Raw genomic sequence first — 27,221 nt, 5'->3', positions numbered from 1 at the left:
AACAGTATTAAAATATAGGTCCTACCCCAAGGACACTTACGTGGAGCCCGGTACAGTACCTATTAACAGGACACACCATTTAAGGAGGAACCACATCAAATCTTCAGCCAGATTCGCCCGGCATGGGAAGTGCAAAGGAAAGAAAACGAGAGAAGCCCAACTGAGCCCAAAGTAACTCGACAAAGGCCAAAGTCAGGCCCATGCTGTGAGCCCTGGGACAAAGATGAACAAGGTCGCAGGTTTTCTTTTTAGATATTCAATAGTGGCTAAGCTAACCATTAAACTCCCCCTACAAGCTCTCATTCAAACATCTGAAACGTGAATGTTTTCACATCCAAAAGAACGGATGCACCTGCCCTGCTCCACGAAGCTGAAAAAGGCTGACGGGGCTCTCAGAACTTTGAGGGGAGCCATGGCACACGGCCACCCTTGCTTGACACCCTGCCTAGGACCCAGCCCTGTGGCTGAGACAGACGGGGACATGATGGACCAGACAGAATGTTCAAATAACAAATACAGCTGGAGAAGAGACCGATGTGCGCTTGGGGGGTGGAGAAACAGGAGGGAAAGGCCAAGAGGCGAGTTTGTGAGGATGCCCAAGCTGCCCTCCCGGGTATGGGAGGAAAACACAGCGCTGGTGAGTTGACCCCACCCAGGCACTGGTTCTGCCATCTCCAGCAGTCTGAGCACCTGAAGTGACGAAGTCCTTCCAGGAGAGGTACCACCTCTGAGGAGCAGGGAGTCTGCTGAAGCTCTGGTCCCACTGACAAGAACCTCCTGAGGCGGGCAGCCCGCCCCACCCCCCAACCCCGTGATGTTCCAGGGTCATTTGGGGAACAAAAGCAACAGGGGGCAGAAGGGGTGGGGTGGGCACCAGCAGCATGGGGCGTCCTCGTAAACATAACCACCAGATACTTAGAAAAGGCTTGTAAACTTGTGATCTAAAAGGCTCTCTGTGCAGCATCACTGATTGGCTGGCTATAGGAAGGTGGGTGTTGTACCCCTCTATCAAATCTTTTGCGTTTTTTGCTTTGTTTTGTCTTAAAGCACATGTGAGAGGAGCAGTCTGCTGGCCTGGGCCCAGATCCTAGCTGCCAACCCCCTCTGTCTACAAAGGAGGGGCTTCTGGAGTCCTGGTTCTGGATTCTTCCCCTGCATGTCCTTAAACAGGCCCATCTCTGTTTTCAGTTGCTGGAGAAGAGCGAGCTGGTCTCCCCACCAGTGGGCCGGTCCAGCGGCCTCCTGGTGCCCACTTCCCCTAGAGCGGGCAGGCAGGGATCCACAGGACTTTACTTTGTTCTTGATTGACGGTTGCCAAGATCTGAGTGCAAATGCTTGACAGGGCTCCTCCCTGGACGACCCCTGTGAAGTACCTGCTGTACTCCTGTTCAGTCTTCTGAGCTGTCTCGAACTGCTTTTTGGAATGCCTCTGTGTCACCTTGTCCCTCAGGTAGATGGGGTCTCTCTGCTCCTTGATGTGCTTGGCACTCTTATAGTGGATGAAGATGACGATAGGGTAGATGTGCATGTGGTGCAGGTGCTCGATGGCATGGGGAGCGAGGTCCAGGAGGCAGTGTCGGTTCTTTTCTGTGATCTCCTTTATTGAAGCCACCGTGGTCACATCAAAATGGCCACTCCTCCGCTTGTAGTCGACAAACAGGCAGTCTTTAACGCCCCGCTCAATGGCCTGCTGGGAGGCCTTCATCACCTCCAACTGGCATCTGCAGAACTTGCCAGGAGCCTCATTTATCAGCATTTCCTTCACCGCATCCAGCAGAGGCCCCAGAATCAGGACAGGCCTCAGAGAGGTGCAGTCCACCTTCTGGACCCGCTGATAGGCCAGACTCACTGAATCTTCAAAGAGCGGGAGGGAGTCATTGGAGAAGGTGTCCAAGGCCAGGAGGTCTTTCCTGTCTTTGGACCCACTGCGTTTGTGCTTGTGCTTCCTTCAAAAGAAGGACGGGCGAGCGGCTGCTGACAGCGTCTTGGCGGCGCTACTGTCATCTTTGACCTCAGACATGCTGAGCCTCCTGGAGAATTCTTGGTCCATCACATATTTGCTGGGAATCTGCCCACGCTGGATCTTCTGGGTGTTCCCATCCAGCTGTCACGCCATCCAGGACCCGAACGTGCCCTGGGGCAAGGTGTCGTCCACGTAGAGAATGTCGTCCTTCCTAAAGCTCAGCTCATGCTCCACCTCCACCAGCCGGTCATACAGGGCCCTGATGTAGAAGCTGTCACCAGGCAGGCCCTTGATCCTGGTGAACTCCTCTGGGCAGTACTGCACCTTCAGGCGGACACTGTCTTTGGGCTTCAGCATCTCCACATAGACCTCCTCCACCATCTTATTGGCTCACATCCAGGTTGCCATACTCGAGGATCAGGTCCCCTGGCACCAGGCCATCGGGACCCCTGGCAGGACTGTCATCCTCTACTTCGGCCACAAACACCCCGTGCAGGTTCCCACCACACAAATGCACTCCAAAGTCCAGTTGGGACTTCTTGATGAAGACAATGCGTGGTTCCGGGGTCTTCTTGTTGGCATCTCCCATGATCCTGGAGCAGGGTGTGCTCTGCTTGGCTGGGGGTGTGCCAGAACCCTCATTCTGCTCCATGAGTGGATCAATGACAGAGGGGTGCTCTGGGGTGGTGCTACCACTGCCCTGGAGAGTGGCATGGGCACCGGCAGGGTCCAGGTGGGACCTGGAGCAGGAGTAGCTGCCAAGCTGGTGCATATGTGGGTTGTACTGGGCCAGGATGGTGATGGTGTCACACTGCTGCCCTATGATGAGCCGGACCTGCTGCTCTGTGGCACTCTGCAGGTTAATGCCATTGAACTCAAGTAACTGGTCCCCATACTCAAAACCAGCCTGGTGGGCAATGCTGCCCGTGGTCACTTTGGAGACGTAGATGCCACCCTTCTCTCCACTCACAATGGAGATGCCCAAGGGCTCTGAGCCCTTCTGTACCTTCACATGGCATGGTTCCTCCATGTAAGGCCTCTCCTTCCTCTGTTCCTCGAGGGACGCAGGGTTGACAGCAATCCTGGGCAATGTAGAGGCAGAGGTCTGGGACTGGCTACAAGTGGACAGGGTGTCAATGTTGAGGGGCGACTGTGGAGGGGTGCTGCATTCGGAATGTGACAATGAACCTCTGTCAGAGCCCATGACAGACCGAGGGTACCTCGGCGTTAATGGGATCTTAATGTGTTCTGCCTTGAACTGCAAGTTACTGGAAGACCGGAGGCAGGCGCTGGAAGGCAGCGAGTTGGACCAATGGGAGGCTCTCATCTCAGCATTGTCACTGCTGGCCCTGTGGCTGAGGTCCAGGCTCAGGCGGCCCTGGTGCTGGACACTGGGAGGCAAGCCCTGGGGGCCAGCATCTCGGGGCACAGGGGCCAACCCTATGGCTGCGCACAGTGTAAATGGGGTTCCGCGGGATGGAGCTCACAGCAGTGCTGGGAGTCATGCTCCGGGGAACAGTTCCCACGAATGGCCTGTTGGGGTAGAGCGTGTGTGTGTGGGGGGGTTCCCATGCCGGCTGGAATGCCCTGGTGAGTAAGGGGACCACTCCTGCACCTCGGAGGAGAGCTCTCCACTAGCTGGGATGCACTTCTGCTCCTCCAGGAATTGAGCAGGAATCACTACCCGAGCAAGCTTGGGCCGAAAACTAGGCGCAGACTTTGGCTGGCGGTGCTTCTGCCCCAGCTCATCTGCCTTCTGGGAAGAGAGGTCCTCATCAAAGAACTTCTTGGCTGGCAGGTAGGAGGAATCCCCATTCCATTCAGGGTAGTAGCTGGAGGCGATGGGGACCCTGGCCTTGCGAGGGGGTGATGCATGCATAGGTTCTCCGAGGTCAGTGTCCGGGGGCGGGGCACCTGGTGGGCTGGTAGATGGAGAGCTGCCCACCAGTGTGGCCTCTGACTCAGAACTGGTTTCCAGTCTGCTGGAACTTGATGGAGTCGCTTCTCCTGGGGGGCTTTGGGGGTGTCAGAGGCCCCATCCTCTTGGAGGGCTTGGGGGGAGTGAATAGGCCCAGGGCCTGGGAGCAGTCTATTTTGGGGAGCGTCTGGGGACGTTTAAAAGTCTTTGGGTCAAAGATAGACTTTCTTTGCTTTGGCTTGTTGTAAACGGAGAGCTCCGGCCCTGCTGTGGAGCGGAGCACCGGCCTTGGGCCAGGTCGCACTGCGGTTGGAGCCCTCAGCATCCACCTTGTCCAGAGGAGCATCCACCACCCCACAGGGGCCCACCTCGGTCTCAAATGGCAGCAGGGGCCGCCTGCTCCGCATGTCCACCAGCCCTTAGCCACGTTCCCCAGAGGCATCGGAGTGGAAGGAGCTCAGGCTGCGCTCAGAGGTGCTGGGACAGGTCTGGGGGGAGACTGGAAAGGGGCCCCCAGGGAACGGTTGTGTAGAAAGGAGGTGCTGCCTCGGGGAGGCCCTGGCTCCTTCCTGTCTTCCAGCCCAGCACAGAAGAGCTCCGTCTGCGTGGAGCTGTGGTGCTGCATCAAGTTCCGCTTGTGATGAGCCTGGGCCTCCAGGCCATGGGTCCGAAGACTCAGCATCTTATCAGAGTCCTTGAGGTTTTCAAAGATGTTCTGGCCGCTCCATGAGGGAACACCTTCAGGAGGGAGAGGGTCAAGGAGTCCTGGCAACTACGCAACAGAGATTCACATTCATTCAGGGACTTGTTGTCCAGTGCAATGCCATTGATCGCCACAATCCTGTCTCCCACATCGAGGGACCCTTCTTTGGTAGCAGGACTTCCAGGTACCACAGCAGCAGCATACACTCCACTCTCCAGACTGATGCCGCTGTCTTTCTGTCCACTGAGGTTTATGTGCAGGGGTGTGACCACCTTCCCATCCAGGGACTTCCTCCACCACATGACCATGTTGATGGCCCCCTCTCCATTGAGGAGGGCCTTGATGGCCTGCTTCTTGTCCTTGATGAGGTCCACATTGTTGATTCTCAGCAGCCAGTCATTGACCCTTAAGCGGCCATCAGCAATGCTTCCTTTGTCCACTTTCGTGACAAATATGCCACAGTCCCCTGGGAAACAAGGCTCATTCACACCTTCTGCCATGTCAAACCTAAGTGCCTTCAAGTCAAAATCCTCTGTCTCCCTTTCAAACTCGATGACTTCTGTTTCCCATTCCATGGAATCTGTAATGAGTCATGGGAGCTGTGGGCCATCAGCTGCCGGAACCAGGCCTCCTTCTCCAACTGGGATTCCATCTGCTCTTTGAGCTCCTTAAGCTCCCGGCTGACGTGGTTCTTCTGTTTCCCAGTGTCATCCAGGCTGTGCAGGGCCTCAGCCGGCTCACTCACTGCAGGGTCTCCCTCCTGCCGCAGGTTGTCACACAGTGTCCAGATGCTGTCGGGCTCCAACACAATCTTGTACCGCTCCTGGAAGGCCCAGCCCCAGCGGCACTCGGCCACATCGGCCTCCTGCAGGGCTTCCTTCAGCTCCTGGCACTGAGCCTTGCACTGCTTTGGAAGGATCTCCACCTCCTTGTTGGCCCTCCCAGCATCCATTGTAACAGTGTGTTTGATCTGCCGCAGTGCCTCCATCTCCTCGCTGGCCGCCTTCTTCTCAGATGTGCTGCTCTTGAGCTTGGACTCGGCCAGCTCCACCTCTGTCTGCAGCTTGTCCAGCTCAGAGATGACCTGGTCACGCTCGCTCATGATGAGCTTATACTCGCTGCACACCGCGTCCTGCTCCTCCTTGTACTTCTCCGACTCCTTTGCGGTTTTGACCTGCGTGGTCCTCAGCTCCATCAGCTCTGCCTGGAGCAGCTCCATCTCCCACTGCAGGTCCTTGTTCTGGGCTGTGGCCTTGTTCAGCTCATGGTGAATGGCCTCGAACCTCCTCAGGGACAGGGCGCACTGGTGCTGCAGCTGGATGGCCGTGTCCCTCTGCTGGGTCAGCATCTCCGTCTGCTTCAGCAGGCACTGGTTGTCCTCGCCCAGCTGCTCCAGGCGGCTCAGGTCTGAGTTGTGAATGGCGACCTTCTCGCTGTACCGCTTCCGCAGGGCGTCGTAGTCCTTCTTGACCCCCTCCAGCTTGTCCATGGCCGTGTAGTACAGCTTGTTGAGGATCGCTGATGACCCGTTGTGCTTCAGCACCTGCTGCGGCTGCGCCCGGAGGTCTCCGATCTCCTTCTGGTCCTCTTCATGGAGCCGCTTCATGTCTTCCCAGGACTGCTGCAGTAGGTTCCGCTCCCGCAGCAGCTGCCCGTTCTCCCGCCTCAGCATGTCCACATCATCCTTCAGCTGAGTCTGGTCACTCAGGAGCCGGCTGTGGAGTGTGTGGTAGAAGTCGGTCTCCTTGGCCACCTCCTCGCACCTCTTCAAGGCATTGGTGTGCTGGTTCTGGAGACTCTGCAGGTCCGACGTGGCCCGCACACACTGGATCTTCAGCCTCTCCTAGTCAGGATTCAGTCTGTGGTAGGGCCTCTTATCAAAGGTGGTCCCATGGGTGGCAAAGGCCAGGCGTTTGCGCAGCTCATTCCTCTCGCGTGTCATCAGCCGCAGCTGAATGGACAGGTTCTCCACCTTCTCATTCGCCTGCGGGTCGGTGAGGAGGGGCAGCGGGGACGGCGCCGTCCCAGTGGTGCCCACACTGCTGAGGGAGCTGCTGCTCTCTAAGTCCGAGGGCATGATGGACAGGACACTGTAGGTGGAGCCCGCGCCCTCGGCGGGCTGCGGCGGCCAGACGACGCCGTTCAGGTAGAGAATCGGCAGCAGGAGAGGCTGCGACTTCTCCAGCGCCGCGCGCAGGTCCTGGAAGTGGTCCTGCTCCTTGGCCAGGAGCAGCTTGAGCAGCAGCTCCGCCTTGGCGCCTCCCGCCTCCTCGTCCGGCTGCCACCACTCGCCAGGGCTCAGCGCTCCCGCGGCCTCGAGCAGTCCGAGCACAGCTTCCACCTCCGTCATGGCCTGGGCCAGGCTCTGCTGGCACTGGGCGAGCAGCTCCTGGCCCTGGGGCTCCATGGTGGCGGGCCGCGCCGCTCCGCCCCGCCGGACAGCGCCCGGCCTCCCCAAGGCAGGCGAGCGCCTGGGCGGCAGCCTTAGCGCGCCGGGAGCCGCTAGGCGGCGGGGGCCATGGGCCGGTGCTGGGCGGGTTGGGGCCCGGGGCGACGGGCGGCTCAGCAGCGGCCGCCTCCCGGGCTCCTGAGCTCAGCCATGTTGGCTGCAGCGGCGGCGGGACTAGAAGAGATGTCTTTTACTTTCTTCAAAACTTGAAGAGGTTCACAGGACAAATAGAAGACTGTTCATTTATGACTTGTTTCCTGATAGCTAACAGCACAGGTGTGGAGAGCCAGACTGCCTGAGTTCAAATCCCAGTTCTGCAGTTGCCCCTCAATGTGACCTCTGGCAAATTACTGAATCCCTGTGTACTTTACTATTTTCCACATATAAAATGAGGGGATAATAGTCATTACTATGTAAGACTTCTAAGGAGATTTCAAGGTGTTTAAAAGACTTGGTATTTTCAAATAACTATAAGAATGCCTTCCTGCATTGCTACTACTTTTATCATTGATAATATCATTATCACTACTATCTTGACATAAAAGAAACAAATCTGTACTTTGATCTGTAAAAGTATCTTAAGTGATTGTTCATTTTTATGAAAACGTTGCTCTCCTTTTCTTGGCCACATATCCAAACTAGTTTTGGATATGAGAGGAGACATTTGGATATGATTAGGTTGTGATAGCTATGACCTAATCAGTGGATTAACCCATCTGATGGACTAATGATTGGAATGGACTAACTGAATGGAAACTGCAGGTAAGTGAGGCATTGCTGGAGGAAGTTAGGTTAATGGGAGCATGCCTTGGCTCCTTGTGCTCTCTCTGTGCCTCTAGCTGCCATGAATGGGGCAGTGTCCCTCTAAAGTGCACTTCTGCCAGAATGTTCTGCCTCATGTTGGGCCCAGAGAAATGGAGTTGGGTGACTATGAACTGAGCCTCTGAAACCATGAGCCAATATAGACTCTTTCTCCTCTCAATTGTTCTTGTCAGGTATTTTGATCACAGTGTTGAAAAGCTGACTAACTCACTCACACTCTGTGTATTAGTCAGGCTTCTGGGACCCCATAATATTCGGAATATATGTGTTTATTTCCTGGGTATAAAGAAATGGCCTATTTTCCATAGTGAGTAAGAGTTCTAAATCTTAATATATATAATTATGTTATTTGCAAATGTGACAATTGTGTATACTACCCCTCTGAAACACGAAGGTGTTATATTAAAATCATACTGGCCATAATTATTCTAAAGAGTATTCTTCTTTGCAGTTTGTTTCCAGTGCAAACTTTCCTTGAGATAGCATCATCTACTCTTGACTCTTGTTCATGTTGACCAAAGTGTTGATCTGTAGGTTACAAATGTGTAACCTACCGGCAACATGCACAGCCTGAGACAAAGAAAAATAAATAAATAAAAGGGAGTACAAGAAAGAGGAGCAAAGTTAGAAGGAAGTGAGAAATGAGAAGGAATGTCAAAAGGCTGATGCTGATAAGCCATAGTAGTAGTTCATAAATCATTTACATCCTTCATGTTTAGATATTTAAATAGTCATACAGTAAGATATTTAATATCAACTACAGGTAGCCCAGTATAACTTTCCGTAAGTATCCTTCGTATCCAGTACTCCTCTCAACAAATAGGAAAATAAGGCATCACTAATTCTCTAGCAAGCAAGTACCGTGCATAAAAAAGAGTGTGTTATTAGGCACCATCAAAATAAGTGAATTGTGAAATCACAGAGAGTGTGGATTCTTCAATGAATGCTTCAGAGAGGTAAGGAAATAGCTTCCATGAGTCTGCAAATCTTTGTATGTCCCTCTATAGATGGACAAAAATAGGGAGCACCAAAAATTATATGGTCTTACATTTTCTTTTGCCACATTTTCTGTTAAAATACTGTATTAGGAAGAGGAAAAGAAGCATCAACAATATGTAATTTTCACCTTGAAAATAAATTGGTCTCAGTGGTTTCCTACCATCTGTCCACCATATGTGAAAACTTTCTAACAAAATAAAACCTCTAATCTCACAATTATTCTGTTAATTTATTTTTACATGAATTTGAAATTCTATGAATTCAAAATTCACACATCTCTGAAAGAGAAAATTTGGAAAACATAGAAAATTATAAAGAAGAAAATGAAAACTATTCATAATTCCACCACTTTGGCAAGCATTTAAAAAATTATTTTGCGTAATTTATGCCTGCATTTTTAGGAAAAAAAATTAGGAAATAGTAATCATATGCTCCCTCTGGATTGATGATAAATGATGATCAAATCAGTTTTGATAAAATCACTGGTGACTAAAATTTGAAAAAATGAACACTTTTTCCCTGTATGAATTTTAATAGATCAATGAAAGTTTCTACCTGTTTAATATACTGATAAACACTCAGAAATATAGCTGATAAACACCCAGAAAAATGAGCAAGTCACAGGTGTACAGATTGATTCATTTTCATGAGATGAACATACTCTCATCTAGTAGCCAGATCAAGAATTGAAACATCACCAGTGTCACCACTTCCTTTTCAGTCATTGCACCCTCCCTTCTATGCTGATCTTTAATATCAGAGATGGCTTCTACCTGTTGGATCATTATATAAATTGAATCATATGGTTCCTATTATTTGGGGTCTGGCTTTATTTTATCAACATTATAGTTATACCATATCTATTTTTAAAGACATTTTTCTGTATGTAAAATATTATACTTGACTTAAATTTAGTGTGTGTGTATTATGTGTTTGACATTGTTTGAGCTGATAAAAAATAATGAGCTAATAATTTGAGATCAACTAGATCTTTAACAACACACTTGCCTGATAAAAATAGATATATTTAATTCAAATTTGTCCTTTTTTTCTTACGCTTTGGTTTTGTCATTGTGAATATTGTTTACCTCTCTAATTACAGTGGAGGAGATTTATTTTGAACTTGAAATCATCATTGAGAGTCAACTGGAGACATGAGCGTAATACAGAAGTACATCCTATGTCATCATGTTTTAGGGTTGCAAGAGACTGTAGGCATTAAATCTAACGTGTCAGGACTTGAGGTTAAGAGAAGGTAAGTAACTTACTGATAAATAGCTGGATAGTGGCAAAGGCCTTGGCTAGTAGTCTGTCTCATATGCCTTCATATATCACAGTTTCAGTTTGGGCAGGTTGGGAAACATTTGTTAGGAAAAATATAATAATTAATATTTTGGCTTCTCTAACACCTCTTGTTTAGCTTATTGGTTGGCTTTATTTCATTCTTTTCTAAAAGACTTATGATCCAGGGATGAATTGAACTTTATAGAATCTTTCCACATTGAACTGCAAGGTCACAGGTTTCATCTAGTTCAACATTTATTTTATAGCTGACAAAACTGAGACACAGAAATGGCAAATTTTGGCTGGAAAATTTTAGCAGTAGAAGCCAAGTGTCTTAGTATTTTCTTCAGAATTTTTCATTTCTCCCTAGTGCTAGTCATTGTTATTTTATTAGGGTTGGAAGCAAATCCCAACCTAAGCATTTCCTCTTCTTTGCTACTATTCCTGGCCCATGAGTAAACTGCCTGGAGGTAAAGGATGGTACTCTGTTAGATCAGGAGGCTTCTCTTCCCCCTCCCCTTTCATGGTGGCTGTGGGCAGGGAATTTCCACCTGGCTGAGAAGACCCAAAATGGCCAATCAGAAGCTGACATAGCAACTGGACCCCAACCACCAAGCTTCTTGGTGGGAGAAGCAATCATTCTGTCACTTCAAATCAGCCCTGACCAACCAGCAACAGACACAATCCCCCAATCAGGTTGGCCAAGCTGCTATTGGTAGCTGCAATTTAGATGACGTAGGGCCTCCTACCTTCATTTTCCCTTAATAGCATTGTTCTTGCCTTGCCCTGCCCAGGACTTCCCTGGCCCTCACCCTTTTGCTGACAGGTGAACCTCGCCTGGGTGCACTCCCCAATAAACCCTCTTTTGGTGCCTCATTCTTGGTCTTTGGTACTTGATCTCAAGTGCCCCTTTCTGCTTTACACTCTTTGTCTTAGAAGGATGTCAGGACTTCAATGTTGAGCTTATGCTAACTTTGTTGCCACTTTCAGGAAAAATACAACATGCAAGGTAAAAGAACTAAGGCAGCATTATTACTAGAAGCCCTCTTAGGGGGTGGAGGGATTTAGGGAAAAGATCAGAAGAATAAACAAATATCTAAGAGGGAAGAATATTTAGAGAATAGCACAGTATTACTAAGGCATTCTTTCTTAAAACATTAGGTTCAAGGGCTTAGTCTGTTATGTTGAGAGGGAAGGGCTCAAGGTGCTCTTCTGAAGAGCTCCATAGGTGGAGCAATCCAAAGCCACATTCACCCACCATCTTGCTTTCTATCCTCTTACCATAGAATTTGAAATATGGAGAAAGGTCTTTCTCTATTCTTGTAGAATACTCCTTTCTTTTTTTCTTGACATGTGTTAGAATATAATTAAAAATTTAAAATGTACAGTCATAACTGTCATGCAAATATGTGACTCATTTTATAAGAACTAGGAACATCCAGGTTGTATTTTCTTCCTCTTTTTTTTTAACAGAGATTGAAGCAAGGATATTTTTCTACTGAGTTATATCCTCAGTCCCTTTTTCATTTTATTTTTTTTTTTTTGAGACAGGGTCTCAACAAGTGGTTGAGGCTGGCCTCAAACTTGCTATCATCCAGCTTCAACCTCCCTGGTTAGTGGAATTACAGGTGTGCACCACCATGTCCAGCTATTCTATTATCTTTTTTTGAGAGAGAGAGAGAGAGAGAGAGAGAGAGAGAGAGAGAGAGAGAGAGAGAGTTTTTTAATATTTAGTTTTTGGTGAACACAACATCTTTATTTTATTTTTTTTTATTTTTATGTGGTGCTGAGGATCGAATCCAGCGCCCCTTGCATGCCAGGCGAGCACACTACTGCTTGAGCCACATTCCCCAGCCCAATTCTATTATCTTTTAATGATATTTGTCTTGCAATTAACCTAAAGTAATATATTCATTTGTTGGAAATTTTGCTTTTTTTTGACTCAAAGTTTCCTACTACCTGATGTTTATAATATTTATATCTCAAACTCCTTCTTTTAGATAATGATAAAAATGAAGTTTAAAAACAGGATTAATCAATCTCCATTTTTTTCTGTATATGAAATTCTCCATCTGTGCCCATGCATAAATTAGTTACCCTCACATCTGGGTCACCCCAAGGGAGCCTGAGATATCACAATCAGCAAGAGGGGAAGGCTTGAAAGTTTAACTTAGACTCATGTTGACAAATCAACCCAATATTTAAATGAAATTTTAGAATTAAACTGAGAATTTCTTTTCCCTAAATACTCATTAAAATGGAAAATCAGCAAAATAGATGAGTTTAGCCAAATGTTAAGAGATTACAGATTTTATTTAGCACTCATTAAGAAATTAAACATTTCTGTGGGACCTCCATCTCAGCAGCTTTTTTCTCTTTCACCTAAGACATAGTCTGGCATTCAGATTCTCAGATATTTTGCATTCAACATGCATTTTTATTTAGTAGTTAATTTCAGGGAATTGAACTTATAATGTCATGATTCAAATCCAAAGGATTGGTACAGGTTAAAGTTCGAAAAATCCAGTTTTGAATACTTAAAAATCAAAAGAAAGAATTGCCAGCCAGTAATATTTGATCTAGTAGTTGAATATATAGATATATAGAGTATTATACAAGTAAGAACAATCCAACAATCCAATTCATTTTTCTTCATAAATATTTTAATATTTATTAAAAAGTAAGATTCTTGAGGGGTGGAGTGACACATACCTGTAATCCCAGTAACTGGGGAGGCAGAGGTTGGAGCTATCACAAGTTTGAGGCCAGTTTAGCAATTTAGTGAGGCCCTATGCAGCTTAACAAGACTTTGTCTCAAAATGAAAATAAAACAGGCTGTGGATGTAGTTCAGTGGTAGATCATTCCTGGATTCAGTCCCCAGTACCAAAAAAAAAAAAAAAAAAAAAAAAGAAAGAGATTAATTCTCTGCTAGTCTAATGGCAGAGACTGCAGATATTGTTGAGATTGTCAAGGCTCCTAATAAGCATATGAAAAGAAGGTGGTTTGTGTGTGAGAGAAATACAGAAAACATAATTCATAATATGTTATTAGATGGAGAGACATGTCAAAGAAGCAAGCAAGGTCTGCTTGAAATTTAAAAACCAGAGAATTTATAAAGAGTTGAGGAAATCCTAGTCATCATCTTGAAATGAATCTTTTTTTTTAATACTTATTCTTTTGGTTGTAGAGGGACATAATACCTTTATTTTATTTATTTATTTTTATGTGGTGCTGAGGATCGAACCCAGGTCCTCACATGTGCTAGGCAAACGCTTTACCACTGAGCCACAACCTTAGCCCCTTGAAATGAATCTTTAAACAATTTTTAGGATTTGGACCATCAGAAATGTTGGCACAGTCTTGCCTGGAATTCTTAATAGCATTAGCTAAGTATAAACACAAGGAGCTTGTGGACAAACTCAGGAGAAGCATTCATGTCAATTGTTTAAACATCAGCTAGAAAAATGTTGGGACCATGATGTTGATTATCGTGAGTCATGTGAGATAAATTCAGAGTGTGCACGGGTCCCAACGAACACATTTGTACAATATGATCTGCATTTGAGACAGATATTTCTAGCTATGATGCAGTTTGGCTGAATGACAAAAAAGTAAGAAGAATAGATGGTAAATGTTTTATATACATGTCTATTCCATTGGCATTAGAACTTATCCTAGTCAATCTTTCTTTTATTCTTAAATAGTTTCACATCTTCTTAAACTTATCATGATTAGGAAAATAAATAAATATTAAAATATTTACTAAGAAGAAATGGAAAAATATTTGATTAAGGTCATTTCAAGGACTTAGTTAATTTCTAAAAAGTCAAATTTCCATGTTTTATGCTTCTAATCTGAAGCTACTATTAACATTCAGAAAGCACAGTACTGAAAATTCTGAAATAGGATCATTAGCTCATAAATTAAAGAAAGTACATTTGTAAATGATGTTTACAGTCACCATTCTGTAGCCTTCAAATCCATTCATCATTTTCCGTAAATACTCATAAAACAGTGTTAGATATAATTATGACTTAAAAATGAATCAGGAAACCCAAAGCATTTCCCCCTCTTATAAAATTTTTAATGATGGTAAAAAGTTTTAATTAAATACATGTTCATGCTAAAAAAAGCAGAGGAGTCAGGAGTGGTGGCACATGCCTGTAAGGCAGGAGGATCACAAGTTCAAGGCCAGCCTCAGCAATTTAGCAAGGCCCTAAAACCTTTTATTCTGTCTCATATTTAAAAAAAAAATACATTAAAAGGGCTGGTGGTTAAGCGCCCCTGGTTCAATCCCTGGTACAAAAAAACAAAAAGAGAAAATTTAAGTCAAAAGAAACTGTGAGGAAGGCCTAATAGATTGAATAGAGATGAAACTGAGATGGAGGAAGTGGTAGCTTGTGGGAATGGAGGTGTCATTAAGAGGTTTTCATTAGAAACATCTGAAGAAAAAATATTCCATTACAAAGAAAAATCCCAAGTGGATAAAGTGATATGTGAGAAGTGATAGCAAGAAAATAGATTAAGAGGGGCTGGGGTTGTGGCTCAGTGGTAGAGCACCTGTTAGCATAGCATATATGAGGCACTGGGTTCAAACCTCAGCACCACATAAATAAAGGTATCATGTCCCCCAGAAAAAGAAAAGAAAATACATTAATAAACATTATAGAGTTAATAAAGGATTGCTCATTTGTAAAATATATTCCTTCTTACAATGAGAGCAAAGATTGTAATTGTATCAATATTAGAGGTGAGGTAGAAATGAGAGGTGAAGTATAGAGATATTGATTAAATTTAACTAGAATAATATTGATTAAGCATGTGCATAGTATTAAAATACTTTCAAGAATGAAATAAAACAACTTTAAACTAGAAAAGAATGGAATGAAAGAAAAAAAAGACGAGGGGAAAAAAGATATGAGTCCCAAATTGTTAATGATTGCAATAACCATGATTAGACAATACTCAGCAGCTAAAATCTCAGACTGTAATAAAAACAAAGGAAACCAAATCCTGTCATTTTTTACTTTTTTACAAAATACATTGGACAAATAAATAATCATAAACCATGTAAATACTCATCCAGTGCTTGCTACATGCCAAATACAATTCCAACTCTGAAAATAATGCCAAGAAGGCTTTTTATTTTAATCTCACCAATAAGTAATTGAGGCACACAGTGGTTAATTACCTTGCTTGAACTTACACAAGTAGTAACTAGCAGAATCAGGTTTTGAACCAAGACAGTCTAGCTTCAGAAACTTGCCTTTTTAAAAAAAAAAAAAAAACGTAGACTGTTGAAAAGTATAAAAAACTAAGCTTCTGCAGTAATATTATAAGAGGAAATAAAATTTAAGGTGAGAAACTTTAAAAAGGGAAAAATGGTATTTCCTCCAAATATTTCCCGATTATAAACATTATAATTCATTAAGAAGATATGTCATGAAAGAAGTATGAATTCCATAATCTTTAAAATGAACAGGTCTGGTGAATACAACCACAAGAAGATACAGTTGGTCTATAATCAAACTGCAAGAATGTAATTCATTTTTCTATATTGGATAAGAGAGACTAGCTTGTGTTGCATGTGTTAGAAATGATTATTGTAAATGCATCTGCTGACTTTTTTACCAGCTCTTATCTATTAGGCCCATCCTAATGAAAATGCAATTTTTCTATTCAGTTGACAACTAACTTGGCTGTATGATATATTCCTTGGCAAAAGCAGTATAAGTTGAAATGGCATATACTTCTTGTGGCACCAGCTTTTTGATCCACTGTGTCTGCCCCCAGCTATTTCCCTTCTGACATAGCACCAAGCATGTCTCAGAAGGACAGCACCTTCATCATAATTCTTAGGTGAATATCCGAAGCCATATAATATCTTACTAGCCACTAGCCACATTATACAAGCCAAAGGAAAGCTACTGTAGTATAGTCATTGCAATTTCAGGGTTATTTGCTATAACAATATAAATCTGCCCTAGCTTATTCATGATACATTACACAAGCAAATAACCCCCAAATCTCAGGGCTTAAAAATAAGGTTGTTTTTCTCTCCTGTTACATGAGCCAGTATCTCAGCAGGAGAGCTCTTCTCTACATAGTCAATATTCAGGGAATCAGGCTGAGAAAGGCTGTACCATCTTTTGATGTACATTCTCTAAGAGAAGCCCCAGGGATCACAGGAGCCAGGGAAGACAGCCAGAGAACTAGGCACTAGCTCTTTTTTTCTTCCACTCACATTTCATTAGCCCAAGCAAGTGACATAGTTAAGACTGACTGTAAGGGATAGGGAAAGGGACTCTTCCAGCCAGGTAATGAGCAGGAAACTAAGGAAGAGTTTTGCCAGTTTCAAGCCAGCCTTATCAACTTAGCAAAACCCTGCATCAAAAAAAAAAAAAAAAAAAAAGAAAAGAAAATTAAAAAGACTGGGGATTTAGCTCAGTAGTAAATTGCACCTGGGTTCAATCTTCAGTATAGCCAAATTATAAATAAATAAATAAATGAGCTAATTAGTTAATTTAATTAAATAAAAAAAAATTAAAAGAAAAAAAGAAATAAAATCTTCCAAGGAGTGGGTACTCAGCATTATTGGTGAATATATCACATCAGTTCATTGTCCACTAAATTGAAAGGCACAGAATCCATATTTTCACAAAAACATGGAACATTTGAAAAACTTGGGCACATATTAAGAAAATAAATGTCCCAAATTGAAAATTATTGTGGCATGTAGACTAAACATTAGAGATGTTGAATGAAATATAATTAGAAATCATCCCTGCAAAAGATACAAATCTCATTTAAAAGAAAATATTTAAAACCTCAATTTGTATAACTGAAGAGTTGAAAAATAAATTAAAAATGAAAATCAACAAATATTTAAAAGTAGACAAACGATGTAATACATGATGAAATTTATAGAATGGAAACATAAAATACCTAGAAGAAAATATATTGTATTAAGTAATTTATTTAAATAAATGGAAGTGTTATATAAAAATATTTTTATTTAAAAGTATGTTGAAATGAACCCAAAGAAAGAAGAAAATTATAAGGAATAAAAGTAAAAAGTGTGCAAATAGACATAAAAAGAGAATATCAATAGAAACATCTTTTTAAAGACTAATAAATAAATTCTTAGGATGCATGGTCAAGGAAAACAAAAAGGACAGAGGCAGAAACAAAAACAGCAAAAACCATAGCAAGAATGGAAATATGGGTATAAGCAGAAAGACCTAATGTATAAGAATATAAGGCTCTTTTATTAATAATTCACATAATGTTTTTAGTCTACTTGCAACATGTTTTTAGGATGAATTTAAGTAGCAGTCAAAGATTTATCACTCAAAAAGTACCAATCATAATTTAAAGATGAATTCTGTGAAAGAACTGAGGATTAGATAATTTCCATTCTTTATAGTTGTTCCAGAAAACATAACAAGATATATTACTACTCAACTCATTTGACAGGCTGGTATAACCTTAAAATCTCAACAAATAAGAAAATTAAAATGCAGGAGAATATGTTTTTAAATTTATTGCAGACAACATACTCATCTACTTTGAAACTTTAAAAGAATCAACTGACAAAACATTAGAGCTATAACATGATCTGATATATAATCAATAACTAAAACCTGATAGCTTTGCATATTCTTGCAGGAACTAATTCAAAACTGTAGCAAGGGGGAAAAAAGATTCCATTCACAGAAGCTACAAACCTGACAAAGTACCTTGAAATTAACTTAACAAAAATGTATTAGGCTTTTATTCCTTATAGATAAAATATTAAATTTACTGAAGGAATTAAGAGATCTTAATAAAAGGAAGAAAAAGAATCATAGTTCAATACTCAATATTATGATAGAAGTGGCACTTCAAATCAGTGGGGAAATAAATTATTCAATAAATGTCTCTAGAAAAATTTAAAATGTTATAAAAATTAGATCCCTACATTACACTATTCAAAACGATAAATTCCAGAGGGATTAAGGACATAGACACAAAAGCAAAATAAATCTTCTAAATTTTCTAGAGGAAAAGGCACAAAACTTATGTCTCTTTGTAAGGACTACCTTAAATCAAGAGAGCAAAAATCATAAAGGATAAGAAATGCACACATTTGTATTCAGAGAAAGATTAATTTTAATGTTGATCATGTTTAAGATTTAACAGTGCACTGACTTGTACTCATTCAAGAGTCACAAGGGTCCTTAAATGTGTTCATATCAGATATTTATGTGAAATATACATTGTCATGTTATTTTTCAATCAGTTAAAACTAAGAGAGGGGAAATCTGGTCCATTGTCTGTTTTTATAAATAAAGTTTTATTAGAATACAGCCACTCTTATTCCTTTTATTAGAATTTATTTTATGTCTTAGTGACCTAAGTATAAAATTATTTTTCTTCTTCTATTAAGTTGATAACTTTCACTTTTTCACTTCTCATTGGCACATCCAAATTGCCAGTGTCACTACTCTTACACATTGAAGTCATTATTAACTAAAATAAAAGTTACTGAAACACAAGAAATACCATGACAGTCCATCTAATAATTCACACACCTACTAAGTGATTAATGGGTAGGCATATACAGCATATACAGAATGGAAGCCCTGTGTGAAGGGATTCACTTCCTGAGCAGTATAGAGTGAAAATGTATTCAATTTTATCATGATACTCAAACTAGCATATAATTTAAAACACAAATTATAAAATTTTTTGAAATTCTTTTTACTCCATGTTTGATTGTAGGTAACTGAAACCACAGAAAATGAAACTATACATAAGGGAGACTACTGTACCATGAATCAATTATCCCTCTCACAAGAGGCTGACAGGTAGTCATTGGTTTTAAATTTGTGTTAAATAAATTATGTAGCAAAGAGGGTGTTATGGCCTTAATTGGCTTGTGTTAACTGTCTTGAAGTGAGTTAATTCTAAACAAACTGCTTTTTGTTACACATTGGAGGAAGAATGAAATGGAATGTGTGGAGACCATAAAAAGAAATTAGATACTTGACAAAAGATATAAACAGACAATTCTCCCAAAAGATACAAATCAGTAAACTTCAACAGAAAACGGGTAGTAGTGTGTAATTCTGTTCTGTTTAATGTAGTTGTAAGATCCTTGCTAAGCATCTGGACAGCCATCTTAAATGACAGCCGCCATTTTAAAAACAATTCACTTTCCTGCCCAAGGGTATTTTTGAGAAAAGCTCACCACTCCCTCATACCAACCCTACCCTTAACCACCCACGTTTGCACCCACCTGGCTCTAATCCCTAAGCCTACCACATAAAAGTCCCTAACCCCAAGACTGTTTTGCCTCTCTCCATCTATGGAGAGATGTGTATTTATTTGTCAGTCCTTAGAAATAAACTGTCATGTGTACCTCTGCCTGGTCTCCATCTTTCTTTTCTTGCTCACTCTTTTCCGGGTTCCTCACTTTAATCTCAGTAGTTGTCAATGGACTTTTTTCATTTATATGTGATGCTGAGAATCAAATCCAGTTCCACACATATGCTAGGCAAGTATTCTACCACTGAGCCACAACCCCAGCCCCCCTTCTGTTGAGTTTAAAAAACATTTAAAATATCCATAATGAAATATTAGCATTTTAGAATTTTCTACCATGATTGTGAATTTTTCTTCTTTTCCTTTATCTATCCAATATTGTTTTGCGGTGAATTGAACATTTTGTTGTTAAGTTATTACTTGACTTTCTTGCTTTTAATGATTTTAGTCTTGAAGTCTACTTTGTCAAATATTAATGGCATTCCACATATTTTTCCATGCTAGGATTGGCTGTATTTATATTCTCTCATTTGACTTTTTAGCCTTATATATCAATATGTCTTAAAGCTTATAAACAGCATAAAATTGTGTTACTTTTAACAATCAGTTTATCAGTCTTTGATTTTTACCTCTCAAATACAGTTCATGTACAACTACTGCTAGGAGAGGGAGAAGGAGAGGGAGAGGGAGGGAGGGAGAGGGAGAGGGAGGGAGGGAGGGAGGGAGGGAGAGAGAGAGAGAGAGAGAGAGAGAGAAAAGCTGTCCTTGTACCCTCATGAGGGCCTGTCAATAAGAACCAGGCCTTGGTACCCTCATGAGGGCCTGTCAATAAGAACCAGGCCTTGGTGTTCCTAGAATCTGCTTGGCACTCAGCTGCATTGTGATGTTCTGTTAAACAAAAATCATTTAATAAAACACTAACATCAGCCAAGGCCTCTCTATATCAGAGAAAGACACAAGAAAAGACTCTCCATAATGAAGTCTTGGCACAAACAGAAACATAGTTTGAACCCCAAATGGCCAGATGATTCCCTTAACTAATCAATGGTAAAGATGTCTCATGGCTCTTCTTGTGACAAGGACCCAACAATCCCAAAGGTAGACTACATACATGTCCCTGATGGTCTTTGATGGATGGGCATTTTCATTACAATCACTGATATGATGAATTTATTTCTACTCATCTTATTATGTATGCAGCTTCCCTTTGTCCTGTTTTTGATATTTATTTCCTTTTTTTCCCTTGTCTTTTTAATTCCTTTTCTTCTCATTAATTTTTTCTTCAATTCCTAAGTGTTCTATATCAGTTATTTAACATTTGCTTATTTTAATGTACATATAAAATATGTAGAATATTATTGACCAAACTCTTATTTATAGTTTCTTTCATCCCACAAAGTAGGGATTCTTGTTATTAGACAGTACATATGTTGCCTAAGTATTTGCTGTTACTTTTGCTTACCATTCATATATCAATACAGACATTTCATCTAGCTTCATCTGCTTAAACAATGCCCTGTATGTTGTCTTATATAAAAAGTGTCTTCTGTTACACCACCTTTTCTTTCTTTATAAAAATAAATATTTCATGCTAACTCTTGAAAGATGTTTTTCATGATATAAAATTCTAAGTTAACTTTCATTTCTCTCAGCACATTATAGATATCATTCACCTCTTTCCAGCTTTCTTGCTGGTGAAGTCAATCTTTGGGTTATTGCCAATTATGATATTCTCTCTCTGGCTATTTTTTTAGGTTTCAATTTTCTTTGGTGTTCTATTGTTTTACTTTGATGTGTAAGGATTTATTTTTATTCTTCTTGCTTGAAATATACCAGACTTCCTAGCTCTAAGTTCTGCTGTCTTTCAAAATGTCTTAGAAACTTCAGCCATCTTGTCTTCAATATCAGTTCTTCTATATGTTGTTATCTTTCTCAAAACTATGATTGAACATGATTTAGATCTTTTGAAGCTTTTACCTTGTCTCTCACTCTCCTTTTATATTTCCAATTTGTTTTTGTGTCCTGGATTATTTCTTCATATATTTTCGTAAATATTTCTCTTCATCTACATCAACTCTGCTATTTCAACTCTACCCTGAGATTAAAAATTCAATTATGTTTTCCATTTATATCAGTTATCTTTTTTCAGATGTTTAATTTTCTAAACATAATCTCAAGCTCTTTTGTACTTCTTAAAATTAATAAATGGAGTTATTTTTAATTTGGGGCCTAGATGAGGAAATCTGAAGTATTTGTCCTTCTGTGCAACTATTGCTTATTTTGGCTTATCCTCACTCATGGTGCCTTTTGTCCTAATCTGTTTTATGAGTTTTGAATGTGAAACACCCTTTACTTTGAACTCTGTGTGTGGAATTCTTCAGTTTCTTCAGAGAGAATTTGCTTTCTATCAAATATGATATTTACTACCAATCTAAAATTTTTCAAACCAAATGATAACATGAATGCAAAATGCAATTCTGCATGAGGCCCAGCATATTAATATAAAATATTAGAACCTGTATTTTTCTATATGGCACAACAGTGCAAATGCGCAATTTACCATGCTGTCTTCTTCTGCATGAGGTTTTATTGTTTTTTGTTTGTTGTTTGTTTGTTTTTATGCATAAATAAATGTTACAACTTTTTGACTTTCAAATTTTATTCTCGGATTTATTCTCAATTTCCTACCTTCATTGAGACCACTGAAGTCATCCAGAGAAACTCTAGGCAGTCAATACAAACATTGTATGAAAATCTCACATTGGCTCTTGTTTACCTTGGGTTCTATGGATTTCTGATTTTCTGCAAACTCAACAATAGAATTTAAAGTTAATTTATTTCTAAGTTTAGTTCCTTTAAATCGGTATTTTTTTTCCAGAATACCTAATACATTATGATGCTAGATTTAGAAACCCAACTTAATATCTCCAAATTTAAGTATTCACTTTGGTCCTTAAATAATTGAATTACATGGTGTGTGTAAGCATTAAGTTATGGTGAAAACTCTTGGGTAGGAAATTGATGATAAAATAGTATCTCCCAAAAGGATATCTTTGAAACTAGTGCCTTATAAAATGCTGATTTTTATTATGCCCGAAAAAGTGTTTGACCAAAAATTCTGCATGTACTTTTCCTCCCTTGGAGAGACTTATACATATTAACATAAGGTACTCTGATAATTCCTATAACAAGGTTGATTACCTGATGAAACTTTTTAACTAAATATTTTTCAATCACACTTTATTAGAGAACCTATTTTTCCCCCCTCTGAGGAGCTCTGATATTTATAGATCATAGTTTGAGAAACCCTGGGGTCAGGGAATATAGGCATTAATCCAACTATTTAAGGAAACCAAATCGAGTTTCTCTCACAGAGATTTAACATGTGTGGTAAAATAAAGATCATGCAAAGAAGAGTTTCTTAGTATGTGGGAAAGTTCTGTGGAGCCAGGCTATCCTTACTATTTTGTACAATCTAGAGTTTAGAGGTATCATCTCCAGGTTCTTCTATGATGACATAAGAAATCACTCAAAACATTAAGAAATAACTTAGGTATAGAAGGAAGAGAGGCCAAATGTATGTAAAAGATATTGTGCAAGAAATTTGGACTGATAAACCTGTTTTGCACAACCAAATATTTCTTTTTTTTTTTTTTTTTTTTGTAATGATTGAGAGCTTGGATTTGGGTCCCGAAAACCTAAGTTTTGGTTCTGGCTCCTTCTCTCATTTAACCCCTTTTCTATGCATCATATCACCTCCATAAAGTGGGCTAATTCTTTCCTGTCCCTACTTCCTTCCAGAGTTTCTGTGATAATTGAAAGCTACATATATGAATCACATTGCCCCTTTCCAGGGCTTTTAGGACTTCAATTAGGAAATTCATATATGGCCAATTTATCAGGGAATACCTGTTTCTCATCATAGAGGAGAATTTTGATCTAGGAGGTTGAAGTCAATCTTAAGGTTTCTGGAATCTTAATGCTGATGGCATATTCTGGTTGTTAATAGTCCCCTATTTCAGAGAAAATTACTCTTTGCCATTTGCTTAATTTTCCACGCAGCACACATTGACTTATTCAGATCTAATGGTTCTTGGATAGAATATGAACTTTGAACTTCTTCCAGTTACATACCCAATATTTCTTATGTAGCAAATTGTATCTTTAAGAAAAAATATGGCTAATTTTCTTTAACATGTTTTTGCTACAAGACACATATACAATACATACACGGATCAATTTGAATGATTTGTGTTTTCTACTTACTTTCATATTCCCAGGTAATTAAGTATGGTGAAATTTCAGTTCACAATTATTCTTGGACATCTGCTGAAAACAGTAACCACCCCGCAAAAAAATCATTGGCATTCTGTTATTTGGTCCTACTTTCAAGAAAAAAATCAAGCCTCCAATTTTTTGTCATAGATTCTTTTGAAACTCCAGGGTTTGAATGGCTTTATATTATGTGCTTCAGTGAGCACTGGAGGAGGAGGAGAAGGAAGAAGAGACAGTAATTGCCCATGAAAAAAAATCTAAATCAAGTTTTCAAGATTTCAAAAGATGAAAAAATAAAATGACTGCAAAATATCTTCCAAATGTCTCACAAGTATAACAACTTTTAAGAAATGAAATAGTTTTAAAGTTTCTCACCATCTAAGATCACCATGTTCATGATATCTCTATAAAATAATACTGATGCTATGGAATGACCAAATTCATATCCACTGTTAAATATTTGGATACAAAATTGAGGCTAATGAGATAATAGACAAGATGGATCTTAGAAAATAGAAAGCATACTTAATTGAAAAGTCTGAGGTAACAGAGCCAAATATGTTTATTACAGCTTTCCCTCATAGAGATACAAATTTCATCTGAAGTTATTTATTTTCAGTTTCTGATCTTTGTGTTTTATTGTCTTTATTCAAAATGAATATCTGGAAGTTGTAAACCCATCAATGCTGTTTGTATTGAGTTCAACCCAGGAGGATGGGGAAGCAGAGGAGCCCTTATGCAGACAGAGAGTGAGCAACTCAATCCTTTCCTCAAATATCACTTAAGAAATGAACCCCAATTCACAGCTAACAAAAGTAGCCGCACTTTAAATGAGAAATATGTATAAAGACTTAGACTGAGAAATTTAAAAATTCTGAGAGCTTTAATTTGATAAATCTGCCTAGAATAAAGAAATGATAACAAAATCAATTTACACTGAATAAAACAGATGGGAGTGATAGAGGTACTCATTTAGGAGCTGTGCAATTTACTTCTCTAGGAATTAGAGAATTTACAGGATTCAGTCATCTTTGAAATCCAGGTTATCTGTTTTGCAATAAAATTGTATGTTTTGTGTTGTTTTGCTAATAGTGAGATGATCAAGGCAACATTTTTTCCTGGTTCTCTCTGTATGACATACATGTAAACAGCTAGGCAAGGAGGAAGTGAAATAAAATCTCCATAGAAAGATCACACATATTTTTTGTTTTTAATCTTTTTACCTGTTCGCCAATTACCTTGCCCCCGCCCCTCTCTCATGATGATCCTTGACCTGTAACTACACCCTCCCTCCACACTTTCAGTTTTGGTCATCTGCTCTCTGACCACTGTCTTCTGTCTTTCTAGCTTACTTTCCTTTACAACTTAACTCACAACTGCTCATAAGGTCCTAATTGTACCTTTCCCACCTCCCTCTGTGGGCACTCCCTCAATTCACCTCGTTCCAACTCTGAGAGCTTCCACACTTAGACACTGAAAATTTCCCCCATGAGATGTTTGCATTTGCCTCTTCTTGGATTGCTCTTATTCCATATATCCACATGGCTCTGGCATGAGCCATCTGTCATTCTAAATGCAGCCATTTAACACAATCGATATATAATATCTTACACAGTTTCTGAGAGTCAGAAATCTGGGAGTGATGTAGAATCCGGGACTGTGGTTCTGCCTGAGGGTCTGTTGGAGGGTTGGGGTTGTGGCTGTGGAAGATATGCCTAAAGCTGAGCAATATGCTTCCAGGTCTTGCTGGCAGGAGGCTTCAATACCTCCCCTGTGTCCACTTGATAGGACTTGCTATATTCTAGGGCTCCACTCCAAAACCACCTTAAACACAGGGTTTTTCTGTCCATCTAATATAAAATTGGAAGGCCTTCCCCAAAGTATTTTTCTGCTTCATTTTCTTCTGTATGCTTACCAGTTATGTGTGTATTTCTTTAATTTTTTATCATATATCTCCCACCCACAACACCCAGAAAGTAAGGTTTAATAGGAGAAGAATGTAATTTCATTGTTTTGTTTTTTATTTTTGTATCTTAAATACTTAGGACAGTGCATGATATAATATTAGGCAAAATCAACAAATAGTTGCTTGAAAGATTAAATGATTTAATGAATACTAAAATAACACAATTCATCTTAGATATCGTGAAGGTAAGGTAGCTATTGAAAGCTTCTAGCTTTTGTTGGTTCTACCTCAGCTTCTCCTTGTGTTCCTTCTTTGGAGCAAGAAATCCTCAAGAGACTGTGAAATTTGCATTGGTGCTATATAGGTCCACGTTTACCTTCAGGTAAATAGGCACTTTCAACTACTTACGTGCAAAGAAAATAATGAGCCTCATGAGTAAGTGGACAGTGTCTGTTCAGGGATCAGGGTCTCTTTGGTCATCTTACTCCTTGAGTTTTCCATCGGCATACATACTGTAAGACAATTGGGGTTTGCTAGGGTTTGTTTTTGTTGTTGGTGGTGGTTGGTTTGATGTGTGCTTGTGTGTGTTGCTTCAAATTGCTCTTTTAAATGAACAAACTTCTGGCCTGTTTATCTCTGAACACAATGCTGACCTCATCCACCTCTCCAGACTCTATCTCTGTATGTCACTGGAATTGTCTGCCATAGCTGTATGATTCTGACTATTTGTGTGACCACTGACTCCTGAGATATTTCTGAATCTGACCACTTCTGATTAAGCTCTTCTTTGCTCTTTCTCACCTCAGAGCATGCCGTACCCATTCAATTCAGTGAGCATTCCAAGTATAAGATACTTATAGAATGATTCTATTGATGGGAAGTAATTATTTTTAAAAGAAAAAAGCCATGTAAAATAGCAAGGACAAACATGTGCAAGGTTCAAGTCTTAGTTCTCTATGTAACCATCCAGTTCCTTTATAGTCATGGATTTAAGTTCTCCTTATGACCAGGAATTTCACTGTCATGTCAAGTGTTTAATACAATTAGCATTGAGATGCTAATTGATCAGAAGTTCTCTCCAGTGTATCCTAACATCTATGGAGGGACAGCTCTAGGGAGACTAGCCTGTGTATGGAACTCAAAATCAACCATGACAAGGGTCTCATTTTACCTAGTGAGCTGCTTGGCATCAGTCTATCATCAAGGTTACCACTGGGTTAAATAAATTTTAATTTCAGTGTCCATATGTTAAAAAAAATGCAAAAGCTTTTGAGAATTCAAATGTTGGCAAGCCAAGTTTTATTTTTTTTCTCTTCTACTTTATAACAATTGAGGAATTAGAAATGGAAAGAGAAAAAATAATTTTACTTTTTCAAACAGACTGTCAACACAAAGAGTGAAAGAGTCTCCAGATTAAGAAGTCAATTTCTAAAAGTTCAGTGGATAAGACAAAGAGGAATGAAGGGAAAGGAGGAGAGATAGGAATAGGAAAGGCAGTGGAATGAATCAGACCAAAACTCTCCTACGTTTATATATGAATAGACCACCAGTGAAACTCCACATTATGTCCAATGAAAAGAATGGGATCCTAACTA

The 27,221-nt window shown here is 40.6% G+C and overlaps 1 protein-coding gene across 1 annotated transcript; it reads right to left on the bottom strand.

Moving 5' to 3' along the window:
• Positions 1-771: 771 nt before the first annotated feature.
• Positions 772-6,991, bottom strand: LOC124081307 (disks large homolog 5-like). The gene is given in 11 exon segments (XM_046427517.2): positions 772-2,353; positions 2,355-3,387; positions 3,389-3,519; positions 3,522-3,945; positions 3,947-4,014; positions 4,016-4,050; positions 4,053-4,164; positions 4,166-4,407; positions 4,410-4,610; positions 4,613-5,170; positions 5,173-6,991. Coding segments are annotated over 11 exon segments (5,718 nt in total). The 3' UTR covers positions 772-1,258.
• Positions 6,992-27,221: the final 20,230 nt, after the last annotated feature.

The sequence above is a fragment of the Marmota monax genome, unplaced genomic scaffold (assembly GCF_021218885.2).
Source record: "Marmota monax isolate L192 unplaced genomic scaffold, Marmota_monax_Labrador192_F-V1.1 WCK01_AAM20220418_F8-fsc02034, whole genome shotgun sequence".
NCBI lineage: Eukaryota > Metazoa > Chordata > Mammalia > Rodentia > Sciuridae > Marmota > Marmota monax.
Note: the sequence above shows the minus strand (reverse complement) of the source record. Positions and strands in the feature narration are given on the sequence as shown.